This window comes from Stenella coeruleoalba (assembly GCF_951394435.1).
Source record: "Stenella coeruleoalba genome assembly, chromosome: 14".
Classification (NCBI taxonomy): domain Eukaryota; kingdom Metazoa; phylum Chordata; class Mammalia; order Artiodactyla; family Delphinidae; genus Stenella; species Stenella coeruleoalba.
Genome location: NC_137160.1, coordinates 78,793,427 through 78,811,073, shown reverse-complemented (window position 1 = coordinate 78,811,073; position 17,647 = coordinate 78,793,427). Strand labels below are relative to the sequence as shown.

General features: G+C 34.6%; 1 protein-coding gene across 6 annotated transcripts in view; it reads left to right on the top strand.

The window, feature by feature from the left end:
• Positions 1 to 17,647, top strand: part of TAOK3 (TAO kinase 3) — a 188,587-nt gene that overhangs the window by 97,836 nt on the left and 73,104 nt on the right. For 5 of the 6 annotated variants that reach the window (XM_079942078.1, XM_079942081.1, XM_079942077.1 and 2 more), the window contains 4 exons: positions 448 to 511; positions 6,606 to 6,825; positions 15,695 to 15,766; positions 16,160 to 16,261. In XM_079942078.1, the coding sequence (XP_079798204.1) occupies positions 6,706 to 6,825; positions 15,695 to 15,766; positions 16,160 to 16,261 (294 nt within the window). In that variant the 5' untranslated portion in view covers positions 448 to 511; positions 6,606 to 6,705. The remainder of the gene's footprint in view (positions 1 to 447; positions 512 to 6,605; positions 6,826 to 15,694; positions 15,767 to 16,159; positions 16,262 to 17,647) is intronic. The other variant, XM_079942082.1, reaches the window with a different exon arrangement.

Here is a 17,647-nt window from a genome sequence, read left to right as displayed (position 1 = left end):
ATGAGTACTGCTTTAGTGGTATCCCACGAATTTTGACGCCTTCTGCTTTCATTTTAATTAAGATAAAAGTATTTTCTAGTTTCTCTTTTGGTTTATTTTTTGACCCATGGATTACTTTTTTATTGTGTTATTTAGTTTCCAGTATTTGGGGATTTTTTTCATATTATCTGTCTGCTGTTGATTTTCTAATTTAACTCCATTGTGTTCAGAAAATATACCTACTATAACTTAAGTCCTTTTAATTTATTGAGTCTTGTTTTATGGCCCAGAATATGGTCTATCTTGGTAAATGTTCTGTGTGCACTTGAAAAGAATATGTATTATGATGTTTCTGGGTTGAAACATCGATGTTAATAATCATATTTCAATGTCAGTAATCAAATTGGTTGATAGTGTTGTTCAAGTTTTCTATATCCTTACTGATTTTCTGTCTATTTGTTCTATCAGTTATTGAGGAAAGGATATTGAAATCTCCAACTACAATTGTGGATTTGTCTATTTCTCCTTGCAGGTAAATCAGTTTTTAATCATGTATTTTGAAACTTTTTTTATTAGGTGTATAAACATTTAGGATTGTTATATTATCTTGATAAATGATCCAATCTTTTTATCATTATGAAATAATCTTTGTAATATCTTTGCATTGAAATCCACGTTATCTGATATTAATATAGCTAGCCCAGCTTTCTTTTGATTAGTATTGTGTCTTTTTCCATGCTTTTAGCCTACTTGTGTCTTTTTATTTAAAGTGTGTATATAGACACATGTGTACACATGCATGCATATATGTATTTATATTTGGATACACATTTATGTATTAATCCACTGTCCATACTCAAGTGATAGTATACCTTTTTGTGTATAGTATGATAACTTTTTACAGCACTGTGCTTCAATTTCTATCCTTCCCAACTTCGTATTCTCATACGTTTTACTTCTACATGTTATAAACTCACACTATATTGTTATTTTTGTTTAAACAGTGAATTATACTTTAAAGAAGTTTAAATAATGGGGGGAAATCTTACATATTTAACCAAATAGTTAACCATTTTCAGTGCTTTTTCAATGTTTTGTAAAGCTCTATTTCCATCTGGTATGATTTTTGCTTATGTCTAAAGGATTTCCTTTAGCATTTCCTATAGTGCTGGTGGTCAGGTCATGAATTCTTTCAGCTTTTTATGTCTAAAACCCTCTATTCTGCCTTCATTTTTCAAAGATCTTTTTACAGGACACAGAATTTTAGTTTGAACTTAGCACTTTAAAATGTTGCTCAATTGTCTTCTCACTGGTGTTATCTCCAGTGAAGAATCTGCTGTCATTGTTGTCCTTACATAATGTCTATACATAATGTGTTTTCTGTCTCTGGCTGCTTTCATGATTTTTGCTTTAGCACGTTTTGAGCAATTTATTATGATATGTTTGGTGTAATTTTCCCCATTTTTCTTATTCTCATTCTTGTTCTTGAGCCCCATTGACCTTCTTGGATCTGTGGTTTACAATTTTCATCAGAATTGTAAGTTTTTTTCACTATTATTTCTCCAAATATTTTCTCTGCCTCAACATCTCTCTCTTCTCTTCAGGGACTCCAATTAGATATATACTAGTCCATTTGAAATTGTTCCACAACTCACTGATGCTCTTTTTTTTGGTTGTTTATTATTTTGTTATTTTTTTTCTCTGTATGTTTCATTTTGGATAGTTTCTACTGTCATATCTTCAAGTTCATAAACGTTTTTTTCAGAAATCTCATCTGCTATTCATCCCATGCAGTGTATTTTTCATCTCGGACATTGTAGCTTTCACCTCTAGAGGTTCAGTTTGTGTCTCTTTATCTCTTGACTATCTCTATGTGTTTGATATTTCCTAACTTTTTAAATATATGGAATACAGTTGTAATAAATGTTTTAATGCTCTTGTCTGCTAATCTAGCAACTATCATCTATATCAGTCCTGAATTGGTTTCAATTGATTTTTTTCATCATTATGTGTCATATTTTCCTGTTTCTTGGGATGCTTGGTGATTTTTTTTTTTTTTAGACATTGTGAATTTTACCTTTTTGGATATTAGATTTTTTTTTTAATTCCTTTGAATATTTGTGAGCTTTGTTCTGGGACACAGTTAAGCTACGTGGAATAATTTAATCCATAAAGATCCTGCTTTTAAATTTTGTTAGGCATCCAGAACAGCACTTAGTCTATGGTAATTTCCTGCTACTAAGATTAGACTCTTGTAAGTACTCTAAACAATTCCCCATGAATTATGAGATTTCCTATTCAGGCTAATGGTAACAGGCACTATTTACAGCTCTTCATGAGCCCTAGGTCCTGTTTTCTTTAATTCTTTCATATAGGGTTTTCTTCCACCCTGCCTGGTCTGGCGTAGTTTTCTCACTTGGCATGCATAGATCAGTAGTCAGCTGAAGACTTGATGGGAACTCTCTGCTGATCTCCATATCTTCTTTCTGTGCTGTTCTCTTCTATTTAGTACTGTGCCCTGAGAACTCTAGCCATTTTGGTCACCCTGGACCCTCATCTCTGGAGTGCCCCAGGCTCTAATTGGGTTTCCCCACCCCCTACTTTCTGTGCCATGGCCTGGAAACTCTCCCAGGACATTAAATTGGGACAGTTTTAGCTCTCCTTGTTTGCTGTTCCTCTGTCTGGGATCACTATCCTTCTCTGCCTGATACCCATTGTGTTAAAATACCATAATTTCATGTTTTTCCAGTGTTTTGTTTCTGGTGGATAATAAATCCAGTCCTGTTACTCCATCTTGGCTGGAAGCAGAAATCCATTCATTATATTTTTTAAGATAAATATGTTGTGTATTATCAAGCTTACTGATTTTAGTTTATGGTTTTTGCCTCTGATATCTTGCTCAATAACTAAATACTCATCTGCAAATTATTTTAGAAGTTTTTATGATCTCATTTTTTTATTATTTTAATATAATTTTATTTTAAATATCATTTTAATATTTATTTCTTTCGAAAAATCACTTTAGTCTATAGTATGACTTAGTAGTCTGTGTGTGTCCCCAAATGGTTATCCATAGTACTTAGCTTTAATCACATTGAGGCCAAAATATTCAAGTTTAAAATACATCTTGGTGATTGAAAATATTTTAGTTCTCATAAATTTGGTTCATAGATCTTTTTGTTTTTCCTAACGGAAATTTTGTAATTTGCTTTTTTTTTTTTTTTGGCATGGTCTCAAAAGGCATGTCTTTGATTTAATCCGTTGTTTCTCTTTTCTATTCTCTAAGTAGTGAAGGCAATAGTACTTTTCAACTTTATCTACTTTGTTGCCTAACAAGTAACTAAATTTAAGTTATTTTTTCAATAGTATTGATATACTGACTTTATGCTTGATTATTGGCATTCATGGCTTGGCAGGATGACTACTCATGATTACAGATGCAGTGTTGTGGGGGAATCCTTTTTCCTGTTTAAAACCTTCAATGGCTACCCATTACCCTCAAGATACACTCCAAATTTCTTAGTATGGTATAAAAGAATTATTGTGATTTTCCTTGGCTTATAAAGGAATTTAGTCTTGCCTGACACATAGTAGTGCTTAATAAATGTTAGCTGTTACTATTTCAGTATTAATCAGACCAAACTGCTTTTGAAACAGATTTATTGAGATATAATTTTCTTCTTTTTTTTAAATTACATTTTATTCTACATGTGTCTCCAAGGAAATCAAAAAGAAATACAATTAATTTGTGATATTGGGGGGGGAAAATCTTTGGTTTTACTTGTTCAACAGAAATATCTGAATCAGTTATACTTTTGTCAACTTTCCCTTCACATCCTAGCATTCTGTTTTGCCATCCACTGTGTATTTCTCACACATATCTATCTCAAAGTTATCTTGAGAGGGAGAGTGAAAACAAAAATCCAAATTCTAAAAGATAGCTCTTAATCAATGTTAAGTCTATCCACAGTTAGGTATATTAAACAGAATTATGTCTATTGCATCCTTATAAGCTTCTGAAAATAAGCATATTTATGCTAAGAAATGTCATTGTAATATACAAATAAATAAATTTTTCCAAAATTTAGATTACTGTAAACTAAAATTAAGCTAATGACTAAATGACTATTTATTAGCTCCTTAGAAATCAGTGTTCATTGTTCTTTGCATTTGTCTAAGTAAACTGTCAGTAAACTGTGTAGAAACTTTTAAATACCACTAATGATGCTATAGGTATAACAGATCACACCTAAAGGAATATACTTCAAAAGCAGAATTATGTTTTCATAAAAAAGATAGTAGCTGAATCGTAATATATTTTAACACCAATGTTTTTCTCACCAAACTGTCCTCTCCAAATCTACATAGTACCAACCAAAAAAAAAAAAAAAAGAAAAAGAAAAATTAGTTAGGAAGCTACATACTCCAAAGCACATTGCATGTCTTACCTCTATTGTCAGTCAGGTATCTGGGATAAAATATTCTGTACATAGACAAAGCTTTCACCGTGAAAGTAAAGGAAGATCCAGCATGCTGGCTAAGTGACATTTTCCAGTTGCCTGTTGCAGTTGTCATTAACTAGAGAAAGTGTGTATGTAACTATTGGTCAGGAAGAATATATACTGCATCTTGCAGTCTTGTAGACTGTTTGATTAATCCATTAATGGGTGGATCAAGTCAGAATAATCACCTTTATGTTTCTTTAGTCCCATTTTGGAAATTTCTTCTTTTGAGGCTTTTTCCCCCTGTGTAACTGATAATTTACCTGTTCTTTTTCTTTTCTTCTCCTCAGAAATCTGTTGTTGATATTTTAATTTTCTTATCTTTAATTCCCGTTTGTTTTCAATTAGCTAGGACAAAAGTCATGGTTATCACCCCTCTCCATTTTATTTTTTTTTAACTTTTCATTTTATATTGGAGTATAGTTGATTAACGATGCTGTGATAGTTTCAGATGTACAGCAAAGTGATTCAGTTATACATATACTTGTTTCTATTCTTTTTCAAATTCTTTTCCCTTTTAGGTTGTTACATAATATTGAGCAGAGTTCCCTGTGCTATACAGTAGGTCCTTGCTGGTTATCCGTTTTAAGTATAGCAGTGTGTACATGTCAATCCCAAACTCCCTAACTGTCCCTTCCCCCAACCATTCCCCCCGGTAACCATAAGTTCATTCTCTAAGTCTCTCGTGAGTCTGTTTGTGTTTTTTAAGTTAGTTTATTTGTATCATTTATTTTTAGATTCCACTTGCTCTTTCTCTGACTTACTTCACTCAGCATGACAATCTCTAGGTCCATCCATGTTGCTGCAAATGGCATTATTTCATTCTTTTTAATGGCTGAGTAATATTCCATTGTATATATGTGCCACATCTTCTTTATGCATTCCTCTGTCAATGGACATTTAAGTTGCTTCCATGCCTTGGCTGTTGTAAACAGTGCTACAGTGAACATTGGGGTGCATGTATCCTTTTGGACCATGTTTTTCTCTGGATATATGCCCAGGAGTGGGATTACAGGATCATATGGTAGCTCTATTTTTAGTTTTTTAAGGAACCTCCATACTGTTCTCTGTAGTGGCTGTACCAATTTACATTCCCACCAATGGTGCAGGAGGGTTCCCTTCTCTCCACACCTTCTCCAGCATTTATTGTTTGTGGATTTTTTGATGATGGCCATTTTGACTGGCTTGAGGTGATATCTCATTGTAGTTTTGATTTGTGTTTCAGATATAATTTTCATACCATACAATTCACCCATTTAAAGAGTACAACTAAAGAGTTTTTAGTATATGAACAATTGTACAACCATCACCACAATGAATTCTAGGACATTTCACCACACTAAAACGAAAGCCCATACCCTTCAGCTATCACCCCCAACTCTCCTTCAGCCACTAGTCTCTATAAATTTACTTATGCTGGATGTATTATATAAATGGAATCATACAGCATGTAGTCTTTTGTGACTGGCTTCCTTCACTTAGCTTAATGTTTCGCCTGTGTTGTGGTGTGTATCAGTAGTTCATTCCTTTTTAACCCTGAATAATATTCCATGGTATGGATATACCGTATTTTGTTTATTCATTCACCAAATGGACACTTGGGTTGTTGCTGAATAATGCAGCTACCAATATCCAAGTTTTTGTGTGGACGTGTGCTTTTATTTCTCTTGGGTATATACCGACGAGTGGGAATTTCTGGGTCAACTTGTAACTCTGTGTTTAAGTTTTTGATGAACTCCCAATCTGTTTCCCAAAATGGCTGTACCATTTTACATTTCCACCAGCAGCGTTGGAGGGTCTGAATTTCCCCACATCCTTACCAATACTTATTATTTGACTTTTTGATAATAGCCATCCTAGTGGGTATGAAAATGGTATCTCATGTGTTTTTAATTTTATTTGTCTAAAGACTAATGGTGTGGAGCATCTTTTCATGTGTTAGTGGACATTTCTATATCTTTGGAGTAATATCTATTCAGATCCTTTGCCCATTTTTCTTTTGGATTACTTGTCTTTTTATTTTGAATTTCTAAGACCAAGATGTTTTTTATGGATAATATGAATCTGTAATTGCTACCAAACAAAATGTATAATAAGTTAATGTTAAACCTTATTTTTCTACAGGTACTGAAATTTTACACACACACACACCCCAAATATTTGTCAATGAGAGAGAAAGCTGACTGGGATATCAAAAGCAAAGTGCTTGCACATACTGGTCATCATGCGGAAAGGGGTGCCAAGGGACCCAGAGATTGCTGATCTCTTCTACAAAGATGATCCTGAAGAACTTTTTATTGGTTTACATGAAATTGGACATGGAAGTTTTGGAGCAGTTTATTTTGTAAGTAATTAAAAATTGTTTAGATCAAATTATAAAAGTTTAAATTCTGTACATTCTAACTATTACTTGTAAAATGCACTTGGTTTTAATGTTTATTCTACAAATTAAATGATGTCTACAGTAGAGGCAAATAGTCATTGCTGAAGAGCCAGTCTTAGAATTCTAGGCATCATTCAAGTCAATGGTATCCATATCAAATGACTCTGCTGTCAAAGTAGTGCAAAAAAGTTATAAGCTTGAGTTTGAACCCTGTTCATTTCCCTTACATGCCAAACTCTTTTCTGCCTCAGGGCCTTTATATATGCTATTCCTCCTGCCTAGAAAACTGTACATGTTTTCCCCATTCCTGTCTAACTCTTGTTTACCCTACAGGTATCAGTTTAAGTGTTAAATCCATGTGATAACCATTCCAGTTCAACCCTCCAGCACTAAATTAAGACTTTCTTTATGGTCTCATAACATCCTATGCTTGTACTTTGTTGTATTTGTCACAGTTATAATTGAATAATTATGTGTGAGATTTTTTGATTCATGTATGTCTCTCTCACTAAATAATAAGCTCCATAAAGACAGGAATTATATCTACTTGTTCATTGCTATATCCCCAATAGCTAGTATAATGTCTGAATAGTAGGAACTCAGTAAATGATGGATGGATGGGTGGATGGACAAGTGGACATCTACGCAGACAGATAGACTGACAGATTTTTAGTAACAATCATGTTAAGTCAGTATCTCAGGTTAGGGGATACAAGGCTTAACCCCATTGAGTCAGTTTGAATTCCAAGACTGTGATTATCTTCTGATGACAAAAGTGAGAAATGACTGAAATGTTAACATAAATCATTTACCTGAAATTCATTGCATAAAATATAGGTCTTTATTTCAATAACCTTAGAAGTTTGCAACCTCAAATTAACACATACTTCCTTAAGAGTACTAGTTCATTAAAGCAAGTAATATTTAAGTAATATTACCTATTTCTCCTCCAAACCTGTTAGCAAATAATTTCTTTCTTAATCAAACAGTATTTGACTTTTCTTTTTAAGTAGTCCTTTATGTGCTTCCATCTGGATAGGGCTTATCTTTAGTTGTCATTCCAAATGAGATTTTATTAATTGCATCTTGAACTCATCCTTTTGTTTCTAGCCAAATCTTCAGCCTGAGTTTTCTCAGAATGCTCTTTCGTCCCTTCATGTCTATACTTAGCACTACCACCACTTCTCCTCCCTCACCCCCATCTAATACTTGGCTCCCACTCAAGTACATTTTATCATTAAGTGACCTTCCATTGCTGAAGTGGATGCTAATTTTCTAGTTAATACCCTCATATTAGTCTTTGGGCTTAGAGTAGCATTTACGGCCCAAAGTCCTATCTTTCTCATTCACTGAGACACATTTTTTTAAAAGGATTTTTTTAATTACAAATATATCATATATACAGAAGTGTGTATAATACATTCACACATATATTTTAATATATAATTTAAAGAACAATTAAAACATAAATCCCTTTATAACCACCAGCCAGGCCAAGAAATAGAATATTGCCAGCACCCCAGAGCCCCTTTTTTGTTAGAAGAATCCACTATGCTGAACTTTATGATGATGACTTTCTTATATTTCTTTATATGTACCCACTTACTTCTCTACCCCTAATAATATAATTTGGTTTTGCCGGTTTTGAACTTTTTAACAATAGAAACGTTCTGTATATATTTGGTTGTGACCTGTTTGTTTTGCTTAGAGATACTTTCTTCAGTCAATCATCTTTTATTACTTTCATTCTATTACTGTATAACTAATTCATCATCTCAGAATCTCTCTTGGCCAGAGTCAGAGAGTAGTTGCAATCTCTGTTTGACTCTTCTATTTTAAAAATCAGCCAGACCACTCTCACGGTTCTCTTTTAGAATAAATACAATAAACCAAATATGCTTCGAAACTTACTAACATGCCTTTTGTGCTAGGGATAAAGTGAGACCTACATTGCTGTAGAAGACCCAGTGCTTTTGGGACTAAGTCCTGTCTGTTTAGCTAGAGTATGGTAGTTCCCCCTTATCCACAGTTTCGCTTTCCATGGTTTTAGTTATCTGCGGTCAACCTCAGTCCAAAAATATTAAATGGAAAAATCCAGAAATAAACAACTCTTAAGTTTTAAATTGCGAGCTATTCTGACTAGCATCATGTGAATATGTGTTATTTGTTGATATTGATAGACTAGAGAAATCACAAAGATACCTGGGTGGCTTTGATACTGAAATGTAATCATTAACTATATATTGCCTGTATACAAAAGTGTAGAGTACAGGCCCTTATAAACCCATAAGGCACTTAAAAAACAGCTTAAAGGGGAGTTAACTGATACTTTACTGTAAAACTTTAAAAAGCCTTAACCTTTTATGTACAGTGGTCACATAGGTAGCACCTTAAAAATGGATTTTCTCACAGGCCACAGTAATATGACCCATGTTGCTCCTCCCTGTTGACAGATTCTTCCTCTTCTCACTCATACCATTATAACCAAGAAGACTACCATGTCTTACTTGGACAACTGCAATAACCTCCAAACCGATCTCTGTGCATCCATTCTGGTCTGTCTCCAGTGTTTTGTCCACCCCACAGTGAGCTTGAGGGTTGGTGGAGAGTGGAAACACTTAAATATGATCACATCACCTTTTCTCTGTAAAGCCTTCAGGGGGTCTCCTCCTCTGTTCTTAGGCTAAGTTCAACTTCCCTACTGTAGGCAGCCTATAAGGTCCTTCATGAGGTGATCCCTCTATACCTGAACTGTATTCCCTCTTATTCTCATTGCTCTAGTTATTATATAAAAGTTTTCTTTTAATCATCCATCATAGGATCTTTGCATAAACTGTTCTCTCTGGAATGTTTTCCCCTGCCATCTTCATCTTCTTAACTCCACTTTATCCTTTATCTCTCAGCTGAGGGCTCATTTATTCAGGGAAGCCTTGCCTGACCTGCCTAATCACATCCCCCATTTTTTGGTTCCCAAAGTAACACATACCCTTCTTTGTAACACATATCACAGTTGCAATTTTATATTAATTATGATTTCATTTTTGCTGTCTATACTACTAGAAGAGAGATAGGCACTAGGCATACTTACAATTCTATCCCTAGCATTTAGCCCAGTACCTGACAAATTTTGAGCACCTGGTAAGTATTTGAATTATGAAGAACTCCGAGAATTTGGAACTGCTAATTTGTACTTTTCATGAGTCAGAATCATATTAGCAAGCTGTCAAGACCAGAGTCTAGCAACCAACATTTTTATACCTCAACACTATAATTCTGTTAGACTTTTTGTAGTTTACAGCTTTTACACAGAACGATGCCAGGAAATATATTATAAGTGAATTGTACGCTGGCACGGCTCTTGTAGAATCAATCAGTTGAGAATATATATTATATTCAGAGAAAATTGAAACTATTGATGAAATATCTCTGTGTATATGGATTTACATAAGTAATTCAGAAATTAGCATGAGTATGGACTTCCCTGGTGGCGCAGTGGTTGAGAGTCCACCTGCCGATGCAGGGGACACGGGTTCGTGTCCCGGTCTGGGAAGATCCCACATGCCGCGGAGTGGCTGGGCCCGTGAGCCATGGCCGCTGAGCCTGCGCGTCCAGAGCCTGTGCTCCGCAACGGGAGAGGCCACAACAGTGAGAGGCCCGCGTACCGTAAAAAAAAAAAAAATAGCATGAGTAAAACTGAAATAGTAAGAAACTCTATTCAAGGAAGATGAAAAGGACTGAGCATGTTCATTTTTGTATTCACTTAAAAGACAACTATAAAGTTTCTAGGGTTCTAGTGTTGCCTTGTTAAACTCAGCATATCATCCATAATCCACCTAAAGCAAATAATTTAGTTTTGTTCTTCTGGGTATAAATACCTTTTAGTTTTAGTTGAGGCTTAATAAATAGGGCAAAAGGAAAAGCTTATGTTTAATTTTTGTATTTCTCCATAAACTAGTATAGAGTTGACAATAATCTAAATGTAGCTGGAAATGGTTATAAAAATATCAGAAACACATATGTAGTAAGTTCTCAATAAATATATTTTGAATCAGTGATTTTTTTTTTATTGGAGTATAATTGCTTTATAATGTTGTGTTAGTTTCTGCTGTACAATGAAGTGAATCAGCTGTATGTATACCTATATGCCCTCCCTCTTGGACCTCCCTCCCACCTCCACTCCCCCCCCATCCCACCCATCTAGGTCGTCACAGAGCACAGAGCTGGGCTCCCTGTGCTTTATTTTACTTTTTTTTCCCATTTATTTATTTATGTATTTTTTAACGTCTTTATTGGAGTATAATTGCTTTACAATGGTTTGTTAGTTTTGGCTTTATAACAAAGTGAATCAGCTATACATATACATATATCCCCATATCTCTTCCCTCTTGCATCTCCCTCCCTCCCACCCTCCCTATCCCACCCCTCTAGGTGGTCACAAAGCAGTGAGCTGATCTCCCTGTGCTATGCGGCTGCTTCCCACTAGCTATTAGTTTTTTTACATTTGGTAGTGTGTATATGTCCATGCCACTCTCTCACTTCGTCCCAGCTTACCCTTCCCCCTCCCCATGTCCTCAAGTCCATTCTCTAGTAGGTCTGCATCTTTATTCCTGTCCTGCCCCTAGGTTCTTCATGACATTTTTTTTTTATATTCCATATATATGTGTTAGCGTACGGTATTTGTTTTTCTCTTTCTGACTTACTTCATTCTGTATGACAGACTCTAGGTCCATCCACCTCACTACAAATAACTCAATTTCGTTTCTTTTTATGGCTGAGTGATATTCCATTGTGTATATGTGCCACATCGTCTTTATTGATTCATCTTTCAATGGACACTTAGGTTGCTTCCATGTCCTGGCTACTGTAAATAGAGCTGCAATGAACATTGTGGTACATGACTCTTTTCGAATTATGGTTTTCTCAAGGTTTATGCCCAGTAGTGGGATTGCTGGGTCGTATGGTAGTTCTATTTTTAGTTTTTTGAGGAAACTCCATACTGTTCTCCATAGTGGCTGTATCAATTTACATTCCCACCAACAGTGCGAGAGGGTTCCCTTTTCTCCACACCCTCTCCAGCATTTATTGTTTGTAGATTTTTTGATGATGGCCATTCTGACCAGTGTGAGATGATATTTCATTGTACTTTTGATTTGCATTTCTCTAATGATCAAAGATGTTGAGCATTCTTTCATGTGTTTATTGGCAATCTGTATATCTTCTTTGGAGAAACGTCTATTTAGGTCTTCTGCCCATTTTTGGATTGGGTTGTTTGCTTTTTTGATATTGAGGTACATGAGCTGCTTGTAAATTTTGGAGATTAATCCTTTGTCAGTTGCTTCATTTACAAATATTTTCTCCCATCTTTTCATCTTGTTTATGGTTTCCTTTGCTGTGCAAAAGCTTTTAAGTTTCATTAGGTCCCATTTGTTTATTTTTGTTTTTATTTCCATTTCTCTAGGAGGTGGGTCAGAAAGTATCCTGCTGTGATTTATGTCATGGAGTTTTCTGCCTATGTTTTCCTCTAAGAGTTTGATAATGTCTGGCCACATTTAGGTCTTTAATCCATTTTGAGTTTATTTTTGTGTATGGTGTTAGGGAGTGTTCTAATTTCATTCTTTTACATGTAGCTGTCCAGTTTTCCCAGCACCACTTATTGAAGAGGCTGTCTTCTCTCCATTGTATATTCTTGCCTCCTTTATCAAAAATAAGGTGACCAGGGCTTCACTTGGCGCAGTGGTTGAGTCTGCCTGCCGATGCAGGGGACACGGGTTCGTGCCCCGGACTGGGAAGATCCCACATGCCGCAGAGCGGCTAGGCCCGTGAGCCATGGCTGCTGAGCCTGCGCATCCGGAGCCTGTGCTCCGCAATGAGAGAGGCCACAACAATGAGAGGCCCGCATACCACAAAAAAAATTAAAAATAAGGTGACCATATGTGTGTGGGTTTATCTCTGGGCTTTCTATCCTGTTCCATTGATCTATATTTCTGTTTTTGTGCCAGTACCATACTGTCTTGATGACTGTAGCTTTGTAGTATAGTCTGAAGTCAGGGAGCCTGATTCCTCCAGTTCTGTTTTTCTTTCTCAAGATTGCTTTGGCTATTGGGGGTCTTTTGTGTTTCCATACAAATTATGAAATTTTTTGTTCTAGTTCTGTGAAAAATGCCATTGGTAGTTTGATAGGGATTGCATTGAATCTGTAGAATGCTTTGGGTAGTATAGTCATTTTCACAATGTTGATTCTTCCAATCCAAGAACATGGTGAATCAGTGATCTTGCTTAAGGTTACTGAGACCTCTGAGACTATTGGAAGTGTTAAGTATGAATGTAAGTTTCAAGAATAAAACTTGAAGTGTTTAGAAGTTGTAATCATTCATAATACAGTATGATGCATTGAAAAGCTGAAACCCCATTGATAGTTTCCTTTCTCTATACTAAAATATTGATTTGTTTTTAAGTTTCTGTTTCAGTTCTGAATTTTAACTAGTATAAAATGGATTAAAAATTTCACATCTATATATAAATGGAAATGTTTTCAAATTTCAAGTCTCTGCCCAGTAGATAGGTTGTATAAGCAAATATACTTATCAAGTTCTAACTCTATAAATGTAAAGAAATACATTTTTATTTTAGGGTGATTCTTTTTTCATGTCTCTTGTTCCAAATAAGCCTTGATTATAAATAACCTTAATAAGCAATTAGATAATACTATCAGATTCCATTTGTGTGGGCCTTTCTTTTTTCTTTCTATAAAGCGTACAGATTTGTTTTTTAAAAACCCCATTAAAAGTTAAAATTCATCATTGTTTGAGCATTTTCTAAACCTTTCCCAGGCTCCTTAAGCTATACAGTACATAGATTCATACCCAAAATATCCTCTTTACAGACACAGTCACTCTAACCTTCACTGTATTACTGAATTTACATCAACTTTTCTTTCTTGTTGTCATCTAAGTACAGTCTTAGTGTTACATTTTTATTTTATTTATTTATTTTTTGTCTCATTGGGTCTTTGTTGCTGTGCTCAGGCTTTCTCTAGTTGTGGCGAGCAGGGGCTACTTTTCGTGGCAGTGCGCACACTCCTCATTGCAGTGGCTTCTCTAGTTGCGGAGCACGGGCTCTGGGCACGCGGTCTTCCATAGTTGTGCCATGTGAGCTCAGTAGTTGTGGCTCACGGGCTTAGTTGCCCCGAGGCATGTGAGATCTTCCTGGACCAGGGACCGAACCTTTGTCCCCTACATTGGCAGGCGGATTCTTAACCACTGCACCACCAGGGAGGTCCCTTAGTGTTACATTTTAAAAGCCAGCAAAATGTGAGAGATCTTCGTTTTTAAAAAAAAGTCAGTCTGTACCTTCTAAATGAATAAAATACCTAAAAAATGCCTTTACAGAGTCCTGCCAACTTGAAAACTGTAACTTAGTGGATACCTTGCTTTTGTAGTATGTAGTTTTACCTTAGTGCTTGTACAAAAAATTTTTTTTAGTATGTGTCCATTTTCTCTGCATTTTGGCATTAATTAAGACTCTGGGGTTGAATTCTTTTTACATCAACATTATTGTTTATTGTTGGAATTAATTTTTTTTTAATTAGAAAGAAGACATTGCTCTATCTGAGGAGCTTCTTTAATTGTATTTTAGAAACTGATTAGACATTTTTCTATTAAAATTGGTGACCTTATTTTACCAGAGAGTGAATTCCAGTTTTACTTCAGAAACACTGCTATTGCTTTATTATTCCACAATAGTAATATCATAGAACCGAAGTAGCTTACTTACATCAGGGGTATGACACTGGTACAGAGCCCTGTTATTAAAGAAGGCTAAGATTAGGTAATGTTTAATGTCTTATATTTATTTTTCTGAAAATTTTTAGAAATATTTTTAAATTTCTTAAGTAAATTTGGAGGAAAAGATTATTACATCTGAGGTATTTATGATTTTCAGGCGTGCTTTCAATGAACTGTTATATTTTGAGTATGGAGAAGATATATAGAGATAATTATGAGACAAGGCAACCTTTATAGATGAATATATACACATAAATGTGTGTATGTATTTATGTGATACATTCTTACCGTAAAATATAAGTACCTTTGAAAGTGGAAGTCCCTCTTAAGATTAATGTTATCCTTTGCTGCACTGTTTAATACAGTAGCCACTATTTAAATTTTAAGTTAATTAAATTTAAAATCCACTTCCTTCGTCACACTAGCCACATTTGACATGCTACTATATACGACGTAGATATAGAACATTTCCATCATCATGGAAAGTTCTTTCAGACATAATAATATATCTGATAATCCAGGGATTACCACTGATATATTTTCTGGTATAAATTCTTTCATAATTTTTTCTACACATATAATCATTATTACTGTTTTGGAAAAAGAAGATCATATTGTACAGGTTTTTTTTGTCATGATATTTTTTACTATTACCATATATACATATTGATTACCTCATTCTCTTAATGTTTATTTCATTACATGACTGTGTCATATTTATTTAACTGCTTCTCCATTGGTAGACATTCTACATGGTGAAGCCAGTATGGATATTTTGGAAATATGACTTCTTTGATTGGATATGTTTTGTTAAACCTTAATCCCTTTTTACATTATAGCCTTTGAATGTATATGGAAAGGGATAAAGAGAAGTTGTACCTTGAAGTGGGGTGGAAATGTCTGTCTAGCCTATCAAAAGTTGCAGCATCTTTAGACTGTGAGAATGAAGGGTGAAATGTTATAAAAGTCTAGTCAAATATTTAAGTTAAACTGGCTGAAACATCGTTCATTCTTTTTAACCTTTTTTCCCTACTCTCTTAACACAGGCCACAAATGCTCACACCAATGAGGTTGTGGCAGTTAAGAAAATGTCCTACAGTGGGAAGCAGGCACATGAGGTATGTTAAAGACATTGTGTACCTAAACTGACATAAGCAGGTTAATATGAAATTCACAGTAGAAACAAAGTTCTTTAAGCATTTCTTTATCACAGTTCTTTTTTTCCCTTCTTGTGGAGCATATAATAAACGTTCCTAATATTCTACCTCAGTCAACTATTTTGTGGAATAGAACATGGATTAGTGTAATGGATTTATTATAATATATTTGGTGATTGATTTAATTTATAGGTAATAAAACAAGAAATAACGCAAGTTTAAATTGATTCTTTATGTATTAAACATTCTCTTTGTCCATTTAAAATAATGAAAAGACTATTTTACATGTATACTTGAAAATAAAATACTGTTTTCTGTTCAAAAATTATGATATTTTCTTTCTGACTTAAATAGAAATGGCAAGATATTCTTAAGGAGGTCAAATTTTTACGACAATTGAAGCATCCTAATACTATTGAATACAAAGGTTGTTACTTGAAAGAGCACACCGCTTGGGTAAGCAAGAGGACCTCTATTGTCTTTTTATTTTTTCCTATTAAAATTTTTTTCTTTTCCTTTTTTTCTATTATCTCTTTGGTCTGTAAAATTATCAGCCCATTTCTGTCCCATGTGATTTTTGTTTGTCAGTATTTACCATTTGTTACTTCAGAGTGTGCCATTATGGTATACATTCTGTAAGTTTAAGCATGACATCTAGTCTACAGGAAATTTTATTCTTAAACACTCAACAAGGAGAGAGTGAAAAGTTAACATCATTTTATAATGATTTATTTGCAAAAGTAAAAAGCAGTGCCTTTTATTCTCATCCTAGAATTTTTATCTTTGTCATTTCTCATCCCCTACTCCAATTCCCCCCAAATTTGGAATTATGCTTGATATTACCATCACTGTCTAAGTTTTTTACCAAACAGAGCCTGGATTATGATTAGTCTATCTTCTTACTATATTTTTATTTTACATGATTTTGTTTCTGATTTTAGGTTAGCACATTAGACATTGTCTAGAACAAGTAAATGCTATACCTTGTACTTTATGGGATTGCACATTCCAATTTAAAGTATTCAATATTACTATCATTTATTGAATACTTACCAATATACAAGCCCTTTCCTGTACATGATCTCCAATTAGGGAATGGAATTTTTGTTCCCAGATAGAATATCAAAGGTTAAACATAAACCTTTCTGCTCAAGGAATTCTTAAGATATCTAGAGCCATTGCTTCTGTACTGAGCAGAAGAAATTAATAAGAGGAGTATCTCATTCTATGGAAATCAGTTCTCTGGCAATCTCAGCTGTCTTGAAGGAGTCAAGAAAGGGATTTTGAGCAGGCAGAATAAATGTTACAAAATCAAGTGCTAGATATCATGTGTTTCAAAACTTCAGAAAATCCTCCGAGCTCTTATTTGAAGCCTGTTTACTCTTAGATTACATAGAATGCTAATAAGTTTGGTTACCTAGTGTTTGTCTATAAGGATTTGATAGGCTAATTAGAAGGAACTCACAGAACTAAAGCTGCTGGAGACATGCATACAAATAGCCATAACTAATTTGACCTGAAGGAAGAAGTTGGGGAAGTTAGAAAGCAGACCTAACAATTTAAAAGCAGAGCAACTAGAGCTGATAATTGTCAAGGGCAAACGGCCAGCCACAGCTCAGGTGCCCTTGTGTTATGGAATAATTGGGAAAAGAATGTTTGGGACAGAAATACAGAGTTAACCTGTAATTTTAAATATAGACCCATAACTATAAACATACTCTAGTCGGTTCTAAAGTTCTATGTTCATTTTCCTTATACTCAGTTTAAGGAAATTATATGTTTGTATTAATTTACATAATTTAAGAAATCAGAGGGAATTCCCGGCCGGTCCAGTGGTTAGTA